Below are 23,132 nucleotides of genomic sequence, written 5' to 3'. Positions count from 1 at the left end.
AATCATCCCTTCCATACAGTATTGTTGGACACTCTGAATGTCATGTCTGAACCTGCAATACCAAATTTCATCCACAGGTGATGCTGCAGATGAAATCTAAAATTATGGTTTCCAACGAGCATGGGGGGTGATCGCTTCACCTTATAGGAGGCAGCCGTATTTTTTTTTTTTTTTTTTTTTTTATGCAGATATCTAAAATCTAGCTACTCATCAAATATACACCATCATTCTTGGGCCTTTTATTAAAAAACAAAACAAAACTGGTGACACCAACCCATAGACAATCATAGACTTCATGCATGTCCAGTACCAAAAAAAAAAAGCACAATAATTTTTTTAATTAAAAATCACTTGCATCCAAAAGTTCATCAAGGTATTCCACCACATCTCCCTCATCGTCATCTACCAGGTTCTGCATGGCGAACTGGTACATCTCTCTTTGTTTGGTTGTGATGTTATAGAACAGGGTGGCCTCAGGACGGGGCTTGAAGTTCGACTCTGAAAGGCCCCATTTCTCCTTATGGTATTGGTAGTAGACCATGTTCTGCTTCATGACGTCATCATCTGGGTCAAAGAGTAGAAAGCTTGCTGCTCAAGGGGCGGAATTCCGAACGTCATTGAGCTTGTAGTAGGCAAACTGCAGATAGTGGTACATGGTGGCCACAAATTTCTCTACCACATACCCTCCGATGACAGGGGTCAGGTCACGCTCACATTTCATTTTGCAACTCAGAACTTCAATGTAGTGGTCAGCCACCGATGGATAGAAGTCCTTGAAGTATTTGATCTCTCTAGAACCTTCACAGGCCGCCGTGCATTCCTGGAAGGCCTTATAGAAGTTGGGTAAGGCAAGCTCCATATCGGAGATGGAGGTTCTCCAGTTCTCTCCATTGTAGGCCCTCACAGCTCTGATGAAAAAGTTCTCGTAGTTCTTGGTCTCCAGATCTTTGATGTGGTTCTCGGTGTCCGGCATACTCTTATAATAGGCCATGTTCCTCTTCATCATCTCATCGTCAGGGTGCAACAAGAGGTAGGTATGGGCAGCTGCAACCGCTTTGGGTAAGTTATCGGTCTTGAAGTAGGCATATTGCAGATATTTGTAGGGCTCACGGACCTGGAACTCCAGTATAGTTTCTCTGCTGGGCTGAGACTGACGGAAGGCGGGGAGACCCTGCTTACAACGTTTCAGGCATTGAGATCTCATCAGAACATCTCCAAACACCCTGAGTTCCGGGAAGTCATTAAATCGACCTTGGGACTGATTCCCATTTTCCAGGCCCTGCGGTGGAGGGTTGTCATCTATCCGGGCTGTACTGCAGTTTAGATTACAGAAGGCCTCACTATCCCTCAGGAGGCGGTACAGCCTCAAGCTTATCTCAAGGTAATGGACGCTCTCTGGCCACTTCTCGCCTGTGTATTGGTCCAGCCCGTATTTATAGGCCGACTCGAGGGGCATCAGTTCATCTCGGGGGTAACTTCTGAAGCTGTAATGTTCATACTGAGCGCTGACTGAGAGGGCGAGGAGAAGAAGGGAGACGCGGTAAATCCAGCAGGCCATGGTGGTACTAACTCAAATTCAAGGTGCTGGATGAGAAGAAGAACAGGTAGATGTCAGGAGCTTTTATTTTTATTTGCTGTATACATATATATAAAAAACACATTTAACCTCCCTGGCGGTATGATTATTTCAGATTTTAGGTGCTGAAAGCGGTACCATTATTTTGCACAGAAATTTGGCGTTTTATATTGTAGGCCTGTAATTCTTAGGAATAGTTCACTTAAATCTGTCCAAACAAGAGTCTAGTAGACATCCCGGGTATGATAAAGTTTGAAAAACGAAATAAAAAATTATAATATAATAACTAACTATAAATAATTAAAACACATAATAATATAATAATAATAAAAATTATATAATAATGTAATCAAATCAAAAACACTGAAATTTGCTCAGTTCCAGAATTTTAGCTTTTATTACTTTTAGTGTTTGATGACGGATCTCCCCACAAATCACTATCGCTCAATTCTGCAAGTGATTCTAATTTATTATCGCTGTTTTCTAGCTGGTCTAAAACCACTTTTGATGTAAAGAGACAGTTTTGGTTGCTATGGACAATCTCCAGTTTCCAGGCAGAAAGAACAGTTTTATATATATAAAACTGCATGCAGGACACTGGGCAGACCACTAGGGACAAAGGGGATGTGTAGTTATTTGATACAGTACTGTAATCTGTAAGATTACAGTATGCTGTATCTATACTGTGTGTTTACTGTGTGTTTCACTTTTGAATTTGCCGCCGAACTCCGTCCCCGTGCGTCGCAACGCTCGCAGGGAACGGAGCTCGGCACTGTGAATCGAGCGAGACACAGCGGCTCGCCGATCACAGCGGGGAGACATCGCAGGAACCAGGGGACAAGGTAAGTAATCTCTTCCTGGATCCTGCGATGCAAGCCCGAGTCTGGCTCGGGGATACCGCTTTTGGTATGTAAAATCCACCCCGAGCCAGACTCGGGAATACCGCCAGGGGGGTTAAAGCTGAAGTTAAATCTGGACATGTTTTGCCTTCCTTGGTTCATCCCTACCTCCTAAAGGCTCAGGTACACTTACTTTAACACGCACTAAAGCGCCTACCACTTCAACATTTTTTTTTTAAACGTGTTTTTGTTGCTTCTGTGATGCTTCAATGTTTCTTTTTGAAGCTTTAATGAAGCTTGGCCCATCCTGGCGCCCTGGGCTCGGTGCCCACAAAGTTAATGACACCCCCAGTTTTGTTCACAGATCGCAGTGTGAACTGTGAACTCGAACAGGAATCAGATCGCATAGGTGAGAACACCCATGCGATCCGATTCTAGTACGGGAAAAAACAAGTCCCTGCACTATTTTCTGTGCGAATCTAATGCGAGTTTAGCTATACAACTGTATGGAACTCGCATTGCTTAGGAATCGCATGTGATCGGCACCTGCAGTGCGGGTTCGAATCACTTGCAATCTCTGAGATCGCAGCAGTGTGAACCCAGGCTCAGTGTAAACGGACAGATCTCCGTTCTGCCAGGGGAGTAGAGAGTGATTCTCTGTTCCTAGTAATTAGGAACAGCGATTGGTCTCCTCCCCCAGTCAGTCCCACCCCCCACAGTTAGAACACACTGAGGGAACACATTTAACCCCTTGATCGCCCCCCTAGAGTTAACTCCTTCCCTGCCAGTGACATTTATGCAGTAATCAGTGGTTATTTATAGCACTGATCACTGTATAAATATCAGTGGTCCCAAAAATGTATCAAAAGTGTCCGATCTGTCTGCCGCAATGTCGCAGTCCTGCTAAAAATCGCAGATCACCGCCATTACTAGTAAAAAAAAAAAAAAAAAATCTATCCCTTATTGAGATTTTTTTTAACCAAAAATATGTAGAATATATTGTCGCTCTTTTTTTGTTTATAGCGCAAAAAATAAAAACCGCAGAGGTGATCAAATACCACCAAAAGAAAGCTCTATTTGTGGGGGAAAAAGGACGTAAACTTTGTTTGGGTACAGCAAAGCATGACCGCGCAATTGTCAGTTAAAGTGACGCAGTGCCATATCGCAAAAAATGGCCTGTTCAGGAAGTGGGTAAATCCTTCCGGGGCTGAAGTGGTTAATGAAGCTTGGCAAATGCCCTGTGTGTGCGCATGTTGATTTTCAATTTGTTTTAAAGAGGCCCAGTAGAAGCTAAGCTCAGCAGTACCCCCACTCAGCAGATTCCCAGCTTATTAGTCCCCCAGTTTAGCAGATCCCCAGCTCATTGGTACCCTCATTCAGCAGATTCCCTGCTCAGTAGTTCCCCAGCTCTGCTCATGCCCCACTCAGTAGTAACCCCCAGCTCTGCTGATCTCTCGCTCAGTAGTAACCCCCAGCTCTGCTGATCTCTCGCTCAGTAGTAACCCTCAGCTCTGCTGATTCCTCGCTCAGTAGTAACCCCCAGTTCTGCTGATCCCTCGCTCAGTACTAACCCCCAGCTCCGCTGATCCCTCGCTCAGTAGTAACCCCCAGCTCTGCTGATCCCTCGCTCAGTAGTAACCCCCAGCTCTGCTGATCCCTCACTCAGTAGTAACCCCCAGCTCTGCTGATCCCTCGCTCAGTAGTACCCCCAGCTCTGCTGATCTCTTGCTCAGTAGTAACCCTCAGCTCTGCTGATCCCTCACTCGGTAGTAACCCCCAGCTCTGCTGATCTCTCGCTCAGTAGTAACCCTCAGCTCTGCTGATCCCTCGCTCAGTAGTAACCCCCAGCTCTGCTGATCCCTCGCTCAGTAGTAACCCCCAGCTCTGCTGATCCCTCGCTCAGTAGTACCCCCAGCTCTGCTGATCTCTCGCTCAGTAGTAATCCTCAGCTCTGCTGATCCCTCACTCGGTAGTAACCCCCAGCTCTGCTGATCCCTCACTCGGTAGTAACCCTCAGCTCTGCTGATCCCTCGCTCAGTAGTAAGCCCCAGCTCTGCTGATCCTCCTCTCTCTCTGGTCCTCGCTCACATTCTGCTATATTATTCCCATGCTGTGCACTACGTGCGACATTCCAAATTTCTCCTGCTCTGGTCCCCCAGCTCAGCTGATCCTCTGCCGCTCAGTCCTCTTTCTTTGGCCCCCACTCACCTTTGTTCCCATGTTGCCCACCACCTCTTCTAGTTGCTCCACTCCAGTCTGGATCCCGCTCACCTTCCTGCTGCTCCACCGCTGCACACCAGATGTGACGTCTGCACCGGACACTCCCAGAATATATACACATCAACCGGAAGTGACTGATGATGGTCAGCTTGTTGGTTTCCCAGTGCATCCTGGGATATCTCATACCGGCAATACCTCCAAAATAAAGCAAAGCCAACGCTGAATAAAAGCTTCTCAAAAGCTGCAGGTGCTATAAGCGAGCGTTGTCATAGACTTCTATGGAGGCTTTGGAGCACCACTAAAGTGACATGGGGTATTTTTAAAGCAAAGCAAACACAAGGTGTGAACAGGACTGTGAGGTCACAATTTTATTTAGGTGCACTCAAGGTGCTTTAAAAAAGCGTGTCCAATGCCACATTTTAAAGCAAGTGTAAATGAGCCCTTAGCAAATTCAATTTTTGTGTTTTCATTACATACCTCATTTTAGATCGGTGACATTGAATACTATGCACTGCAGTGGGCTCAACTGCCATTTTTACCTAATTATGGTGTTGGCATGTGCCATGTTGGCAGGTCCCTCCCATGGGCTATCCGAAGTCTCCATCCTGTTGGTGGTACAGAGGTAACATTACAGCTGGAAGGCTGCGGATCATGCAGGGACCACATACCATAGTGATGCTCAATCAGTGTGAGCTCCCATGAATGTTTTCCCCCAGCTGAGGCAGGAGGACAGAGACCCATTCCGATTTCCTGCAATTTGTAAGAAGTGATCCCCTGGATCTTCTAGAACCCCAGGAACGACAAACCCACCCGCTACAAAATCAACCTGGAAATGACTGTGTGCATTACAGGCCCCCTCAGACCGTCCAGAGCACTCACTGGGCATTACAGGCCTCCTCAGACTGTCCACAGTACTAAGTAAATCACAGGCCTCCTCAGACCGTCCAGAGCACTGTGTGGATTACAGGCCTCCTCAGACCACCATCCAGAGCACTGTGCATTACAGGTCTCCTCAGACCACCACCAGAGCAATGTGCATTACAGGCTGACTCAGGTCATACAGAACACTGTGTCGATTACAGGCCTAATCAGACCACTCAGAGCACTGTGCGGTGCATTACAGGCCTCCTCAGACCACTGTCCAGAGCACTGTATGCATTACAGGCCTGATCAGACCACCGTCCAGACTACTGTGTGCATTACAAGCCTCCTCAGACCATCCAGAGCACTGTGCATTACAGGCCTCCTCAGGCAGACCACCGTCCAGAGCACTGTGTGCATTACAAGCCTCCTCAGACCACCCAGAGCACTGTGTGCATTACAAGCCTCCTTAGACTACTCAGAGCACTGTGCATTACAGGTCTCCGAAGTCAGACCAACGTCCAGAGCACTGTGCATTACAGGCTTCCTCTGACCATCCAGAGCATTGTACATTACAGGACTCCTCAGACCATCATCCAGAGCACTGTGTGCATTGCAGACCTCCTCAGACCGTCCAGAGTTTGCACTTGTTAGATTTTTTTTTACTCTAGGAGTATATAATGAGTTTGGAAATTCTAGAGAAATGGTTAAATAATGCATTACAATTTAACAAAACCCATTCGATTTTAGTCAACTAAAATGTACTAGAGATATTAGTCGACTAAAATACAATTAAAACTAAAACAATTCAGATGACTAAAATACGACTAAAACTTAAAGGCATTTTATGAAGAAAGAGCGTCTAGATCAAAAAAGTTGAAATACCAAGTAAAAGTACCATCATCCCAAATGTCTAGTACAGAAACAAAGGGCAGGGGGTATGGGGCGGCCGCAGTTAGCTGCTTCTGTCGGCCAGTATCTCAATACCCCATGCATGGGAGAATACGCCCCTGGGGGGGGGGGGGGGGGGGGGACTATTGCGGTACTAGGTATAGTCAAGTATTCAGTACAGACAGATAAAGAAGGAGATAATAATATAAAAAAATTACATTTTAATAGAAAACATGATTAAAAGATTGTAATAGTGTCACATACAGTTGTAATTAAAAACGGAAGCAGTAAATACAACCAATTGAATTACAACCCATAGTGATGATGGACACAAATAAAGCTTGGATTCTCGACCGGTTTCGCGGTTATCACCGCTTCCTCAGGAGAGCAATATCTGTGGTACAACATACAATAATTATAATAGATACATAACACAAGAAAGACATTTGTCGATGCAGCAAAAACGTTAAACAATACATTAAACACTTACATACAATTTAAGTAGAAAAAGGATGAGCTCACCCGTTCAGTAGTTCTCTGTGGGTGTGTAAGGCCCCAAGCAGTTCCCCCTGCGGCGGACACAGGGGATAACAGACAGCCTCTAGATGGATAAATTTTAGATGATAGGATTATCGGATTATAGGATTATAAAAATCAATAGACTAGGAAATCAGTCGAAGGGAGAGATAGAATAGGGGGGTGCCAGAAGTGTGCCTCTCAAGTTAAAACCAGTGTGCAAAAAATAGAAAACGAGGAAACAGTGAAGGTAGGTAGCGGTGGGGGGAAGGGAAGAGGAAAGGGGGGGGAGGGGGAGGGAGAGGGGAGGGGGAAAGGAGGAGGAAGGGGGGAGGGGAAGGAGAGAGGAGGAGGGGAGGGAGGGGGAGGGGGGGAGGGGGAAAGGAGAAAGAGGGGGGGAGAAAAAAGAGGGGGGAAGGGGAAAAGGAGGAGAAGGGGGAGGAGAGAGGGGGGGGAGGAGGAAAGGGGAAAGGAGGAGGAGGTGGAGGAGAGAGGGGGGGGGGGGGGGAGGGGGAAGGAAGGGGGACGGAAGGGGGAGAGGGGACAGAAAGGACGGGCAGAAAGGGAAAGGAAAAAGGGGGACGGTGAGGTCAGTGGAGGGAGAAGCCACTACTCAAAAGTGTAAAGAGAAAAAAACCAGGTTAAAAGGAATTGCACACAAAGGTAAAGAGCTGGCACTCACCCCTGAAGTACTAAAATATTGTAGACGCATGTGCTGGAATGGATGAGGACCATATAACAGAGGATCATGTAGCGAGCGAGATAGAGTCGCCAGCCGCTGTTAGGTTGGCACTAAAAGCACCCCCCAGGTGGGCTAGAAATATTGGTGTATGCAGGGGGAGGTCACAGCGACAACTGCAATCAAAAATTGTAATGAAATTACCATATCACCGGGGTAATATGGAAAGTTAACCCACCAGTCAAGAAAAACCAACCAGAAAGGGTTAAAATTGCAAGTTAGAAACAGTGTAGAATAGCAAGAGTATCGGAGAGGTACTCTAGTATAACAATAAATACATATACAGGGAGCGTTGTATAAACAGATTACATGCAGTGATGTTAAATTCAGCAGGGGTGCAGACAGGGAGGAAGGTCTGCCTGAGAGCAAAAGAGATAAAGGAGGAGGGGGGGCGCGATAGCACTTACCCACAGCGGTGGTCCTCAGTTGGCACAGCGTCAGGAAGCTGTAGGCTCACATAGCGGCCATAACCGGCCGCTATAAGAGCACCCCAACCCGGAAGTCAGGGACGGCGCGAGAGGCGGTCCCTGACGTCACCGGATCTGTTCGTCCGCGCTGCGCAGGTGCAGTGTTAAGTGCTACTGCGCAAGCGCGCGCTCCTGTCAAAGGGAAACAAGTTCCCGGACATGGAGACACAAGCAGCTCTGAGGCTGCCAGGGCGAACATGTGTCCGCCACAGAGAAAATGAACTCGAGGCGAAACAGAACCACAAAAACCTGATCACGGGGAAGGTCATCCTTGCACAGCAAATCACATAAGACAAAATGCAGTATAATAAAAATGAACAAAAAGAACGGTATATAATGTTGTATCTAGGCAACAGAAAGTCAATACCAGCAGCATAGAGGGATTCACTTTAAGCAGAAAGGTATCATAGAAAGTATTAAGGCCCAGTAGTGAGAGGGGGGAAAAAGGGAGGGGGGGGGGGAGGGAGGGGGGAAGGAGAGAAAAACAGAGGGGGGGGGGGTTTTTGGGGGGGAAAAGGGGGGAAGCAGGGGGGGGGGGAGGAGGAAAAAAAGGGGAGGAAGGAGGGAAGAAGGGAGGGGAAAGAAAGGGGGGAAGGGGATAGTGACCAATGGATGGGGTGAAATAGGGGGGGGGGGAAACAATCGAGGGGAGAGGGGGAAAGGGAAAGGGAGGGGGGGGGGGGGGAGGGAGAGAAGGATGAAGAGGGGGAAAGAGGGGGGGGGTTGGGGGTAGGGGGAAGGGAAGAAAAGGAGGAAAGAAGGGAAAGAAAGAATAGGGGAAAGAACCACATAGAGACCTCATAGGAAGGCCCTATAGGACACTAATTCATTTAGGCCAGGGGGAATGGTGGCGTTGAGTCGCTCAATCCACAGGGATTCTCTCTGGAGTATCGAGCGATCCCAATCGCCACCCCTGGGATTGGGTTGGACAACCTCCAGTACCAAAAATTTAACCACGGAATTGTCGAATCTATGATGTAGGCCAATGTGTCGGCCGATAGTTGTCAATTTGCCATTTTCTGAGTCATATAAGTGGTCACCGATTCTCTGCCTAAGTTCCCTAATTGTTTTGCCCACGTAGAAGGCTTTGCATACGCAGTTCATAAGGTAAACCACCCCTCTTGTACTGCAGTCGGCGAAGGTCCGTAGGACCAAAGTCTCGCCGTTGGGTAAAACCACAGTTTGGTTTTCATGGATCCAAGGGCACCGGGGACATTCCCCACACTGGAAGGTGCCGTTGGGGCCACTCCTAGTAGGTTTGGTGGGGTTATAATGGCTGGCAGTTAGTCGGTCACGTAGTGACCGCGCTCTACGGAAGACCACTTCCGGTGTATGTCTAATATATTTGGTTAGTACGTGATGGTCAGCCAAGAGATGCCAGTGTTTAGTTAGAATATTACGGAGTATATTGTGGTGTGCAGAATAGGTCGTGATAAGTCTTACAGTTTCTAAGGGGGGAGAGGGTTTGTTGCCTTTAAATAATAGAGAAGTCCGTGGACGTGATAGGGCCTTATTAAATGCTTTGCGCAAATTGGTGGAAGAATAACCTCGTCGTAGGAGGCGTTCGCGTAATGCTTTAGCCTGGCGTATGAAATCACTATGATGTGTACAATTCCTGCGTAACCGTAAATATTGGGCATAAGGAATGCTCCGTACCAGGGAATTCGGATGAGCACTGGTGGCAAATAACAAGGTGTTACCAGCCGTGGGTTTCCTATACAGGTCGGTGCCTAGCGTTCCGTCAGGTTGTTTCATAATCAGTAAATCTAGGAAGGGGATTTGTTCAGTCTCAATTTTGAAAGTGAATTTGAGATTTAGGTCATTGTTGTCCAGTTGACGCAAAAATTGTAGAAGTTTGTCTCTGGGACCCGTCCATACCATGAAAAGGTCATCGATAAAGCGATACCATAGAAGGATATCGTCTAGGAATTCTGTATATTGGTCATGGGCATGGATATGTCGCTCCCAACCGCCTAGGTATAGATTTGCATATGCTGGGGCACACGACGTCCCCATTGCAACACCTTGTATTTGTAGAAATAATTGATTGTTGAAAGTAAAATAGTTTTTAGTCAGTATAAAGTGCAATAATGTCAGTATGAACTGATTCAACGGCCAAGTAGTTGTATCTTGTTCGGCTAAGAAGGAACCAGCCATCCGTACGCCCTGCTCGTGGGGGATACTGGAGTAAAGAGCCTCAATATCAACAGCCACGAGCAGGGCGTCCGGAGGGATCTGGATTCCCTCAAGGTGTTGCAATAGGTCGGTGGTGTCCCTAATATAGGACGGGAGGCTGCGGACATGGGGCATTAGAAAAGCGTCAACAAATTTGCTTGCGTTATCTGTTAGAGAGCCTATCCCAGACACTATGGGTCTTCCCGGTGGGATACGCGCGGCTTTATGGGTCTTGGGTAGGGAATAGAAGGTGGGGGTGCAGGGAAATTTGGGGACCAGGAACTCCAGGGTGTCTTTGTCAATGAGGCCTATAATGTAGGCCTCAGTGCAAAGAGCCCGGAGTTCCTGTGCAAAGGAGGAAATGTGTGTGGCAGGGATGGGTCTATACCAGTGTTTGTTACTGAGGATAGCGAGGCACATAGATTCGTATTGGTGATTGGTCATCAAGACAATGTTTCCACCCTTGTCCGACTGTTTAACCACGACATCGGAGCGTTGCTGCAAGGACCGAAGAGCTCGGATCTGACTGGGATCAAGGTTTGAGGGGAAATCGGGCCATTTTTGTTTCTTGAGGTCACTGATGGTGGCTCGCAGAAAAGCCCATATCTCAGGGCAGGTATTCAAATCAGGGAATCTCCGGGATCGTAAACGGAAGGACTTGGGTAAAGGAATTTGTTTGGGGGTAACTGGAAGACCAGACCTATTAGATGCAGGGGGGGTAGGTGGAATTATCCCTGCTACGGGTTCGTTTGAAGGGACAGTGTCGGGGGCCCCGCAATCTTGTGAGGACGCGGGGTCTCCAGTGTCACCTTCATCGAATAAGAGCATCAGATCGCGGAGTGCCCTAAACTCATCCATAGAGAAGCCTTTGGTACGCTCCGCGAGCTCACGTTCCAGTCCTAGGTTAACACGATCCTTATCGTAAATAAACCTGAATGTTAAATTGCGTGCAAAAAGATACAAATCTTTAATTGTTTCAGTGACCTTAAAGGCATTTTAGTCAAAAACTATGACGTAAACTAAATCGAAATTTGACGTCAAATATAACACTGCTGTGACATACCTCCCAACTTTTTGAGATGGGAACGAAGGACACCTATTAGCAAAAGTATGTAGACTTAAGACCCACCTCCTGCCACGCCCCCTTAGAGGGGAATTACTATTAATTTATGCTGGTTTTTGAAATTTACAAATACAGCAATTTAGAAATTGGATGAAAGGTTTATTATATTATATACAACTTTGCCAAGTGCACCCTTTTTTAATTGTACAATATACAACTTTATAGATCAGACCAAAATGAGGGACATATGAGGAGGAAAGAGGGACAGGGGGACTTTTTTCCAAATCAGAGACAGTTGGGAGCTATGCTGTGATGACCCGAAAACTTTCCAAGACTCAGGGGACGGCTTTACTTTATGCAAAACATGATGTCACGGTCTCCATGGAGAGGCTGCATTGTTTAAATACCGTCAGTGAAATCTTGCTTCGCCAGTTTCCCCACAGAGCTATGAATACAGTCGCCACTTAAAGTCCTAACTGGCGAGGATGTCGTCTATAGATCTCAACGGAGACGATAACTGCTCTTCGTGTCTGGAGGTTTCCTTGAATCTTATCAATTTGAGATGTGGACACAACTTTTGCCGGGGTTGTTTTATCAATGTGTTGGGTTCCCAGGAACGGACTAGTGTTGGCTCTCTAGGTCGTGGGGACATCTGCCCTGGGTGTATGGTGCTTCCTTCAGACTCAGACAATAGCCCGTATCTACAACTGCAAACAAGATCAGAGCCTCCAGAGAATCCAGTGGTCGAGATCTTCTGCACTTACTGTATTCACTCAGAGGTTCTGGCTATTCAGTCATGTCTACACTGTGAAGCTTCTCTGTGTGCTAGTCATCTGAAAGTCCACACCAAATCACAGGAACACATCTTGACCAAACCCACCAAGTATTTCAAAGACAGCAAATGCTCCATCCACAACAAGACCTTGGATTTATACTGCTTTCAGGACAACCTCAGCATCTGCATATTGTGTCACCTGAAGGAGCACAGAGAGCATCAAGTGTGTGACTTCAACGAGGCGTTTGAAAAGTTAAAGAAGAAAATAGACTTGTCATTGGAGATTTTGACTTCTGAGATGGAGGAAATCGAGAAACGCGTCCAACGTCTTCAGGATCGCCAAATTAATATTCAAGAAAAGGTGGCCAATGTGGCGGAGAGAGTCTGTGCCTTGTTTAGGAACCTCAGGAAACAACAGGAGGACCTGGAGAACAAAATCCTGAATGACATCTCATGGCAAGAAAAGCAAACTTCCCTTTCGGTCTCCAACCGGATCCTCCATCTGGAGCAAAAGCAGAATGAGCTATCCAGGAAGATTGGCAACATAAAAGAGTTATACGAAACACCCAACCCCTTGCTGTTCTCTCAGTGGCTGAATTCAGGCAACAATGACCTTCATAAGCTTAGACGAGAGATCAGTACATACAGAAAAGAGGATGTAAAAATGGCGTTGAAGGAGTTTGATGAAGGTCCAGTCTTCCAGACCTTACACACCGGGCTATTGCATATGGTGGCTGACATCAAAAGAGGGATCTTTGTGCAAGAGGCCTCTGACTTGTTGCTGGATGTAAACACGGCTTCCAACAATGTAGCCATAACCGAGGACTTGAAAGAACTGTCATGTCCAGGAAACGATCAACAGCGCATCGAACAGGATGAACGCTTCGATTTCTCTCAGGTTCTGAGCACCAGGCAGTTCAGTTCAGGGAGACATTACTGGGACGTTGAGGCTGGCGACTCTGGGAATTTCAGGTTAGGAGTTGCTTATTCTACTATCGAAAGGAAAGGGAGAAAAGCTAGAATTGGTCACAATGACAAATCTTGGTGTTTAGGAAAGGAAGATGATACATTTTTTGCCATTCATGACTCAAACAAGAATTGTATGGAACGTGGTTTCCCATCCCAGAAAATCAGAATCTATCTGGATTACGAGGCTGGCCAGGTATCCTTTTATGAGCTTGGTGACTCCATCCGACATCTTCACACCTTCACCGCCACCTTCACCGAGCCCCTTCATGCCGCCTTCTGTATTTTCTTAACAAGCTGGGTCAGAATTTTGAGTTAAGACCTGATGGAGGGTCTTCAGTAGGCATTATAGCAACCCTGGCAGGTTTAAAATAAACCCACATTAAAGTTCCCTGCAATAGAAGATATATTGGGGGGAGATTTACTAAAACTGGAGCACTCAGAATTTGGTGCAGCTGTGCATGGTAGCCAATCAGCTTCGAACTTCAGCTTTTTTAAGTAGTTCAATACCGGGCGCTGTCACACTTTGAGGCTGGATCCACACTGGCGCACGGATCGGCTCACAGCAGGGGTCTGGTGCGTCCCTGTTCACCGTTTCAGGTCCGATTTCAGCCGAAATTTTTGGCTAATTTGGACCTGAAACGGATCTGAAGACGTACAGGACTCCTCGGCAATTCGCACCGGAGCTGTGCGAACCGGCTCCATTGAGAGCCGGTCACAATCTCCTGACATGGATTAGGAGAAACCCACATCTAATTTGCATTAGTGTGAACCCAGCCTGAATGACAGTTTTGACATTTTTTTATTTTGTTCACAAAATTAGAGCTTCCTTTTGGTGGTATTTAATCACCGCTGGGTTTTTCTATCTTTTTTTTTTTTTGCTAACTAAACGAAAAAAGACTGAAAATTTTGAAAAGAAATCATGTTTTCTTTTTTTCTGTTAAAAAAAAAGTTTTCAAATAAATAATCTTTTCTTCATAAATTTAGACCAAAATGTATTATGCTACTTTTCTTTGGTAAAAATAACCCAAATCAGTGTATATTATTTAGTCTGTAGGAAAGTTGTAGAGTCCACAAACTATAGTTTATATATATCTGAAAATTGATCAATCATGATGTACTGACAGACACAGACACAGACTCATTTCGTGAAGCCCAAAAACAAAAGGACAGTACAAATATCCCCCAAGTGACCCCTTTTTAAAAAGTTGACAGTCCCAGGTATTTAGTAAGAGGCATGGTGAGTTTTTTGAGGTTGTAAATTTTTTTTCACAATTCTTTGGAAAATGAATAAATAAAAAAAAATGTATTTATTATAATTTTTTCAATTTTTTTTTTTTTTATTGTATTATTTTTTTATTTATTTCCATCGTCTGAGCTCAATGTCACTTCTGAATCCAGGGGAGGGTTGATGGAAGCACAGAATGTTGGGTTGAAAGGAGGCAGGTGACTGACCAGAAGTGCAGAATGTCACACTTTTAGCTAATTATCTATTTGTCCCATTTGCTGCTATCCCCAAGAATGAAAGTGAAATAAAATCCCAACATTTTGAGTTGTCCTCAGAACAAGAAGAGGGGCGAATTCTTTCAATGGGGACACTAGTTCTGGTGATTGCCTCAGTTTTGCATTGATTTCCTGTCACTACCTGTTTTGGCTACGGGACAGGAAAAGAGGGGAAATCGCCCCAACGGGGTACAGATGGCATAAAAAACTGACAGGGGTTATAACCCTCCCTTACTCTATCCAAAATGAAAAAAAGTGCTGCCTTTAGTTCTATTTTAACATCTACAGTAAAACTGACTTAACTCTCCAGGAATTTTTTTTTTTTTTTTTTTTAACGCTTGAGGTTAGTTAATTTTTTTTCAAAAATGGCAATTGAAGGTCACAATTGTTCTATCATATGGACAGGTCTATTTATTATACTGTATGTACTATTCCTACTTTATTATTGATTGCTGGTGTATTTTATTTGAAAAAATTGATTCATGTACAAGTACAAGCTGCACACCTCAGTGCACAAAAAAAACCAACATGCTGTTTGCATTCTATTGTAGTGCAATGGAACACACAGCACACCCTGCTGAGCTGCAATGCATTGCATAGCACATGTGCGTTGGAGTGCAGTGAGGTGCAATTCTCAATGAATGTGCAATTACCGGATAAGAAATTCTCTCTTTCATGGAATCTGTTACACTGAATATTTTCCATTTTCCTGACATCTGAAACCTTTGTAGCAAGAATTTGATGGAATTGTATTCTGGTATAATATAATAAACAGATGTTGTGAATTGAGTGATCTCAATGTGTCCTAATATGAAAGTTGTGATGTTTTGTTATGTCAGGGGTCTTCAAATGTTTTAGTATGAGGGTCACATTGTATATTTTGCAAATAGCCGTGAGCTAAAATAAATCTGTTTTATAACCATTCTGCCCCATACATTCAGGAATGCTCATCAGACCCCCCCCCCTAACTTTGAGGAGTGCCCATCAGAGTTCCTACTTACACCCAGAAGTGCTTAACAGCCCCCCTTTAATATTCATGTGTGCCCAGTAGAGTCCACCTTACATCTAGAAGAACCCAGCAGCCAGGGTCCCCTCCTAAATTCAAGAGTGCCAGCAGAATTCCCCCTCACATCTATGTGTGCCCAGTAGTGTCCCCCCTTATATTTAGTCATGCCAGCAGAGTCCCCTTTACATTCAGGAGTGCCCAGCAGAGCCCCCCCCCCCCCTCTTACATTCAGGAATGCCCAAAAGAGGTCCCCCTCACATTCAGGAATGTCCAACAGAGCACCCCATACATTCAGGAGTGACCAGTTGAGTCCCCCTTATATTGAGGAGTGCCATCAGAGTTCCCCCTTACATCCACGTGTGCACCACAGAGTCCCCTCTTCTCTTACTTTTAAGAGTGCCTATCACAGTGCTCCAATACATTAGGGGTGCCCAGCAGAGTCTCCCCCTCCCCCCTACATCCAGGAGTACCCAATAGAGGCCCCCTTTTATATCCATGTGTGCCCAGAGTCCTCCTCACACCCATCACTGTGCCACCATACATTCAGGGGTGCCCAGCAGAAGTCCTCCTCTCACCCATCATTGTGCCACGATACATTCAGGGGTGCCCAGCAGAGTCCTCACACCCATCAGTGTGCCACCATACATTCAGGGGTGGCCAGAAGTCCTCCTCACACTCATCAATGTGCCATCATACAGTCAAGAGCACCCAGCAGAAGTCCTCACACCCATCACTGTGCCACCATACATTCAGGGGTGCACAGCAGAAGTCCTCCTCACACCCATCACTGTGCCACCACACATTCAGGGGTTCCCAGCAGAGTCTTCACCCCCATCAGTGTACCACCATACATTCAGGGGTGCCCAACCGAAGTCCTCCTCACACCCATCACTGTGCCACCATACATTCAGGGGTTCCCAGCAGAGTCCTCCTCACACCCATCACTGTGCCACCACACATTCAGGGGTTCCCAGCAGAGTCTTCACCCCCATCAGTGTACCACCATACATTCAGGGGTGCCCAGCCGAAGTCCTCCTCACACCCATCACTGTGCCACCATACATTCAGGGGTGCCCAGCAGAGTCCTCCTCACACCCATCACTGTGCCACCATACATTCAGGGGTGCCCAGCAGAGTCCTCCTCACACCCATCACTGTGCCACCATACATTCAGGGGTGCCCAGAAGAGTCCTCCTCACACCCATCACTGTGCTACCATACATTCAGGGGTGCCCAGCAGAGTCCTCCTCACACCCATCACTGTGCTACCATACATTCAGGGGTGCCCAGCAGAGTCCTTGTCACACCCATCACTGTGCCACCATACATTCAGGGGGTGCCCAGCAGAGTCCTCCTCACACCCATCACTGTGCTACCATACATTCAGGGGTGCCCAGCAGAGTCCTTGTCACACCCATCACTGTTCCACCATACATTCAGCGGTGCCCGGAAGTGTCCCCCCACCGGCTGCTGGCTGGTGGTATATGCACCGGTCGCCATGTTAAGATACACAGACTGACGGCTCCACTGCCAGCCAGCCAGTCAGGGTGTTATCACAGACAGTTGCTGTGGGCCAAATAAAATCTTGTAGTGGGCTGGATGTGGCCCATAGCTGAGAGAACCCTGTGGTACATGATGAGGGTTTTGGTCTTCTCCTGTGTCTAAAGGGTGAGCGGCCTTTAGGACAGAGAGGGGTTTCCTTTCCTTCGAAGCACATTCCTTTATAAAAAAAATAAAAAGGAAAAGCAGTAATTCGAGAAATTGCATAAGTCATTTGACTGCTCCAACTACTACATGTTTATACAGGGAAGCAGAGATAGCCATCATGAAGACCTATTGCACATTATACACATCGTCCTGTATATTATACACAGAGTGTTTCCCCTCTACACAAAGCCGGCTCCAAAAAGACATGGTTTCACCAGGTTGGTGTGAAGGAACACTAATGGCCTTCAAAGAGCCCTGACCTCATTCCTACTAAACATCTTTGGTATGAATTGGAATTCTGATGGTGAGCCAGGTCTTTCCATCCAACATCAGTACCTGACACCTCCAGAATCTTGTGGAAAGCCTTCCCAGAGTAGTGGAGGGTGTTGTGCCGCAAAAGTTTGGGCAACTCCATGTTAATGCCCATGGTTTTGGAATGAGAATACCTCTTTATGTACATTATATACACTGCTGTACATGTACACCCTCCTACACATTCCATTCCCCCTTCTGTACATGATATATACTATTGTACATGAGAGACAATACACTTTGATGGCTTCTCTTTGGATCGATTGAACCACCAACTCCCTATCCCTGGGCTTGAATGGTATGGATTGGACGTTTGGCACTGGTAGTCCTCCAGACACTGAGGGAGTGCAGAGCAGTGAGCTGCGTGTAGAACACTCATCTGAACCTGGCCTTGTTGTAAGGGTGGCAATATATGGCATTGGAAGATCTCTCACCAAAATAAACAGTCAGATAAATATCTGTCCTTGGACATGCTAGAACTGGCTGTGACCTTCTTGGTGACGTGGCAGAGTAGCTGAGCTCATGGGAAATTCAACACATTTATATGCTTTTCCTACACAGGAAATGGATGAAAAGGGGCTCATCAACTCCAAGATTTGCCAAGAAGTTAGTAGACCGTGTACAACTCATTATCGCCCCCTAGGTGATCCCTACATGGCCTAACCTTTGCCTGATTGCTGTAAAGGGCACTGGAATCAGATCCTGCATGGCTGTCCTTTCCCACATCAAGCAACCAGAGTCCAGTTTATGCACTTGGATCTGTTAAGGAATGATTTCTAATTGGCTGCTATGAAATACTTCTGCTTGCGCCCCCACCCTGTATCTGAGACACTATGAGGTTGATTTACTATAACTGGAGAGTGCAAAATCTGGAGCAGCTTTGCATAGAAACCAATCAGCTTCCATTTTTTTTTTTTGTCAAAGCTTAATTGAACAAGCTAAAGTTGGAAGCCGATTGGCTACCATGCAGAGCTGCACCAGATTTTGCACTCTCCGGTTTTAGTAAATCAACCCCTATATATTGTTGGACCCTCTGAATGTCTTGTCTGAACTTGCAATACCAAATTTCATCCACAGATGTCGCTACAGTTGAAATCTGAAATGATGGTTTCCAAGGAGCATGGGGGTGATCTCATCAGAATCATCGAAGACAGTTTTAATAAATCATCCCTTCCATACAGTATTGTTGGACACTCTGAATGTCATGTCTGAACCTGCAATACCACATTTCATCCACAGGTGATGCTGCAGATGAAATCTAAAATTATGGTTTCCAACGAGCATGGGGGGTGATCGCTTCACCTTATAGGAGGCAGCCGTATTTTTTTTTTTTTTTTTTATGCAGATATCTAAAATCTAGCTACTCATCAAATATACACCATCATTCTTGGGCCTTTTATTAAAAAACAAAACAAAACTGGTGACACCAACCCATAGACAATCATAGACTTCATGCATGTCCAGTACCAAAAAAAAAAAGCACAATAATTTTTTAAATTAAAAATCACTTGCATCCAAAAGTTCATCAAGGTATTCCACCACATCTCCCTCATCGTCATCTACCAGGTTCTGCATGGCGAACTGGTACATCTCTCTTTGTTTGGTTGTGATGTTATAGAACAGGGTGGCCTCAGGACGGGGCTTGAAGTTCGACTCTGAAAGGCCCCATTTCTCCTTGTGGTATTGGTAGTAGACCATGTTCTGCTTCATGACGTCATCATCTGGGTCAAAGAGTAGAAAGCTTGCTGCGCAAGGGGCGGAATTCCGAACGTCATTAAGCTTGTAGTAGGCAAACTGCAGATAGTGGTACATGGTGGCCACAAATTTCTCTACCACATACCCTCCGATGACAGGGGTCAGGTCACGCTCACATTTCATTTTGCAACTCAGAACTTCAATGTAGTGGTCAGCCACCGATGGATAGAAGTCCTTGAAGTATTTGATCTCTCTAGAACCTTCACAGGCCGCCGTGCATTCCTGGAAGACCTTATAGAAGTCGGGTAAGGCAAGCTCCATATCGGAGATGGAGGTTCTCCAGTTCTCTCCATTGTAGGCCCTCACAGCTCTGATGAAAAAGTTCTCGTAGTTCTTGGTCTCCAGATCTTTGATGTGGTTCTCGGTGTCCGGCATACTCTTATAATAGGCCATGTTCCTCTTCATCATCTCATCGTCAGGGTGCAACAAGAGGTAGGTATGGGCAGCTGCAACCGCTTTGGGTAAGTTATCGGTCTTGAAGTAGGCATATTGCAGATATTTGTAGGGCTCACGGACCTGGAACTCCAGTATAGTCTCTCTGCTGGGCTGAGACTGACGGAAGGCGGGGAGACCCTGCTTACAACGTTTCAGGCATTGAGATCTCATCAGAACATCTCCAAACACCCTGAGTTCCGGGAAGTCATTAAATCGACCTTGGGACTGATTCCCATTTTCCAGGCCCTGCGGTGGAGGGTTGTCATCTATCCGGGCTGTACTGCAGTTTAGATTACAGAAGGCCTCACTATCCCTCAGGAGGCGCCGCGGTACAGCCTCAAGCTTATCTCAAGGTAATGGACGCTCTCTGGCCACTTCTCGCCTGTGTATTGGTCCAGCCCGTATTTATAGGCCGACTCGAGGGGCATCAGTTCATCTCGGGGGTAACTTCTGAAGCTGTAATGTTCATACTGAGCGCTGACTGAGAGGGCGAGGAGAAGAAGGGAGACGCGGCAAATCCAGCAGGCCATGGTGGTACCAACTCAAATTCAAGGTGCTGGATGAGAAGAACAGGTAGATGTCAGGAGCTTTTATTTTTATTTGCTGTATACATATATATAAAAAACACATTTAAAGCTGAAGTTAAATCTGGACATGTTTTGCCTTCCTTGGTTCATCCCTACCTCCTAAAGGCTCAGGTACACTTACTTTAACACGCACTAAAGCGCCTACCACTTCAACATTTTTTTTTTAAACGTGTTTTTGTTGCTTCTGTGATGCTTCAATGTTTCTTTTTGAAGCTTTAATGAAGCTTGGCCCATCCTGGCGCCCTGGGCTCGGTGCCCACAAAGTTAATGACACCCCCAGTTTTGTTCACAGATCGCAGTGTGAACTGTGAACTCGAACAGGAATCAGATCGCATAGGTGAGAACACCCATGCGATCCGATTCTAGTACGGGAAAAAACAAGTCCCTGCACTATTTTCTGTGCGAATCTAATGCGAGTTTAGCTATACAACTGTATGGAACTCGCATTGCTTAGGAATCGCATGTGATCGGCACCTGCAGTGCGGGTTCGAATCACTTGCAATCTCTGAGATCGCAGCAGTGTGAACCCAGGCTCAGTGTAAACGGACAGATCTCCGTTCTGCCAGGGGAGCAGGGGCGGATCCAGGGGGGGGGGGGCAACAGGGCAATTGCCCCCCCCGAAATAATAGCACACACACTCTTAATGTAACTGTCTCCTGCGCTCCGCTGCCGGCCCGAGTCTCTCTCTCACATGTGCCGATCAGCGGCGCCGAGAGAGAGACTCGCGTGTGGTATATACGGGTGGCGGCGGCGGTCACTGACACTGAAGGTGGGTGGAGCCTCTTCCCTGCTCTGCACTCGTTGCTAGACGCCAGGCGGCCCTGGCATTAGCAACGAGTGACGTCACGGTCAGTCACACTCACACTGCAGTGAGTGAGTGAGTCACGGCGTCACGTCGGAGGTCGGACTCGAGTCTCTCAGAGCCGACCAATGTGACAGTGTGACAGGGCCTGGAGCGGGCGGCTGCTGTGTGACTGAGGCTGAGCGAGGCAGCGAGCAGGCAGGTGTTGAAGCCGCTCCCCTTCTGATAATGTGACTGAAGGGACGTTGCGTCGCGGCCATCTTGGTACTCCCGCACTCGTCCACAGTAAGCCTAGTGTTTGTAAGTCGGCAAGCGGACATCTTTATACACCCACCAGAGTCTTGCTTATCACAGTTATTTTTAACAGTAAACTCAACTTATATTTCACTAAATAAGCTGAGTTTACTATTAAAAATAACTGTGAAAAGCAAGACTCCGGTGGGTGTATAAAGATGTCTGCTTACCGACTTCTAACTCTAGTCTTACTGCTGACAAGTGAGGGTGTACCAAGATGGCCGCAATGCAACATGCTTTTGCATGCATGTTCTGATGAGTTACAATATCTCTCACTGCCCGCCCTCACTCTAGGACACATCCACTGGCAACTTGGCAAGTGACAATCCGCATGTTGTGGCAGGCGACATTGGCAAGTGACAATCCGCATGTTGTGGCAAGCGACATTGGCAAGTGACAATCTGCATGTTGTGGCAGGCGACATTGGCAAGTGACAATCCGCATCTTGTGGCAGGCGACATTGGCAAGTGACAATCCGCATCTTGTGGCAGGCGACATTGGCAAGTGACAATCCGCATCTTGTGGCAAGCGACATTGGCAAGTGACAATCCGCATCTTGTGGCAGGCGACATTGGCAAGTGACAATCCGCATGTTGTGGCAGGCGACATTGGCAAGTGACACGCTGCATCTGGTGGCAGGCGACGGTAGCAAGTGACACGCTCAGGGCTCCCAATGATTCTGCATTATGGTGAGTTGAACGATTTCATTTTACATTACAATGTAATAATATAAATAATGCGCCTCAATCATCCTGACACCACATCAACCATGGTGCTGTTATGATTGAAGCGCCAACACCAGCCATTGCCCGACAAATTGCCCGCAAAATTTTATGGCAGTGCCCCTCCCGAGACTAGGCTCTGGATCCGCCCCTGCAGGGGAGTAGAGAGTGATTCTCTGTTCCTAGTAATTAGGAACAGCGATTGGTCTCCTCCCCCAGTCAGTCCCACCCCCCACAGTTAGAACACACTGAGGGAACACATTTAACCCCTTGATCGCCCCCCTAGAGTTAACTCCTTCCCTGCCAGTGACATTTATGCAGTAATCAGTGGTTATTTATAGCACTGATCACTGTATAAATATCAGTGGTCCCAAAAATGTATCAAAAGTGTCCGATCTGTCTGCCGCAATGTCGCAGTCCTGCTAAAAATCGCAGATCACTGCCATTACTAGTAAAAAAAAAAAAAAAAAATCTATCCCTTATTGAGATTTTTTTTAACCAAAAATATGTAGAATATATTGTCGCTCTTTTTTTGTTTATAGCGCAAAAAATAAAAACCGCAGAGGTGATCAAATACCACCAAAAGAAAGCTCTATTTGTGGGGGAAAAAGGACGTAAACTTTGTTTGGGTACAGCAAAGCATGACCGCGCAATTGTCAGTTAAAGTGACGCAGTGCCATATCGCAAAAAATGGCCTGTTCAGGAAGTGGGTAAATCCTTCCGGGGCTGAAGTGGTTAATGAAGCTTGGCAAATGCCCTGTGTGTGCGCATGTTGATTTTCAATTTGTTTTAAAGAGGCCCAGTAGAAGCTAAGCTCAGCAGTACCCCCACTCAGCAGATTCCCAGCTTATTAGTCCCCCAGTTTAGCAGATCCCCAGCTCATTGGTACCCTCATTCAGCAGATTCCCTGCTCAGTAGTTC

At 46.5% G+C, this 23,132-nt stretch overlaps 1 protein-coding gene and 2 pseudogenes across 1 annotated transcript; 1 reads left to right on the top strand and 2 right to left on the bottom strand.

Annotated features, from left to right (window-relative positions):
- Positions 1-241: 241 nt before the first annotated feature.
- LOC141114350 (cartilage-associated protein pseudogene) lies at positions 242-1,570 on the bottom strand (annotated as a pseudogene).
- Positions 1,571-11,832: 10,262 nt separating this feature from the next.
- On the top strand, positions 11,833-13,407 carry LOC141113405 (E3 ubiquitin-protein ligase TRIM7-like). The gene has a single exon (XM_073606463.1). The coding sequence runs from the start codon at positions 11,833-11,835 to the stop codon at positions 13,405-13,407; it is 1,575 nt and encodes a 524-aa protein (XP_073462564.1).
- A 5,644-nt stretch (positions 13,408-19,051) lies between these two features.
- LOC141113596 (cartilage-associated protein pseudogene) lies at positions 19,052-20,370 on the bottom strand (annotated as a pseudogene).
- Positions 20,371-23,132: the final 2,762 nt, after the last annotated feature.

Source organism: Aquarana catesbeiana, linkage group LG12 (assembly GCF_042186555.1).
Source record: "Aquarana catesbeiana isolate 2022-GZ linkage group LG12, ASM4218655v1, whole genome shotgun sequence".
In the NCBI taxonomy this organism is placed as follows: Eukaryota; Metazoa; Chordata; class Amphibia; order Anura; family Ranidae; genus Aquarana; species Aquarana catesbeiana.
The sequence above is the reverse complement of the archived record's forward strand: the minus strand, read 5'-3'. Positions and strand labels throughout refer to the sequence as shown.

Coding starts and splice junctions, on each gene's coding strand:
- LOC141113405 (XM_073606463.1), top strand. CDS start 11,833: ATGTCGTCTATAGATCTCAACGGAGACGATAACTGCTCTTCGTGTCTG.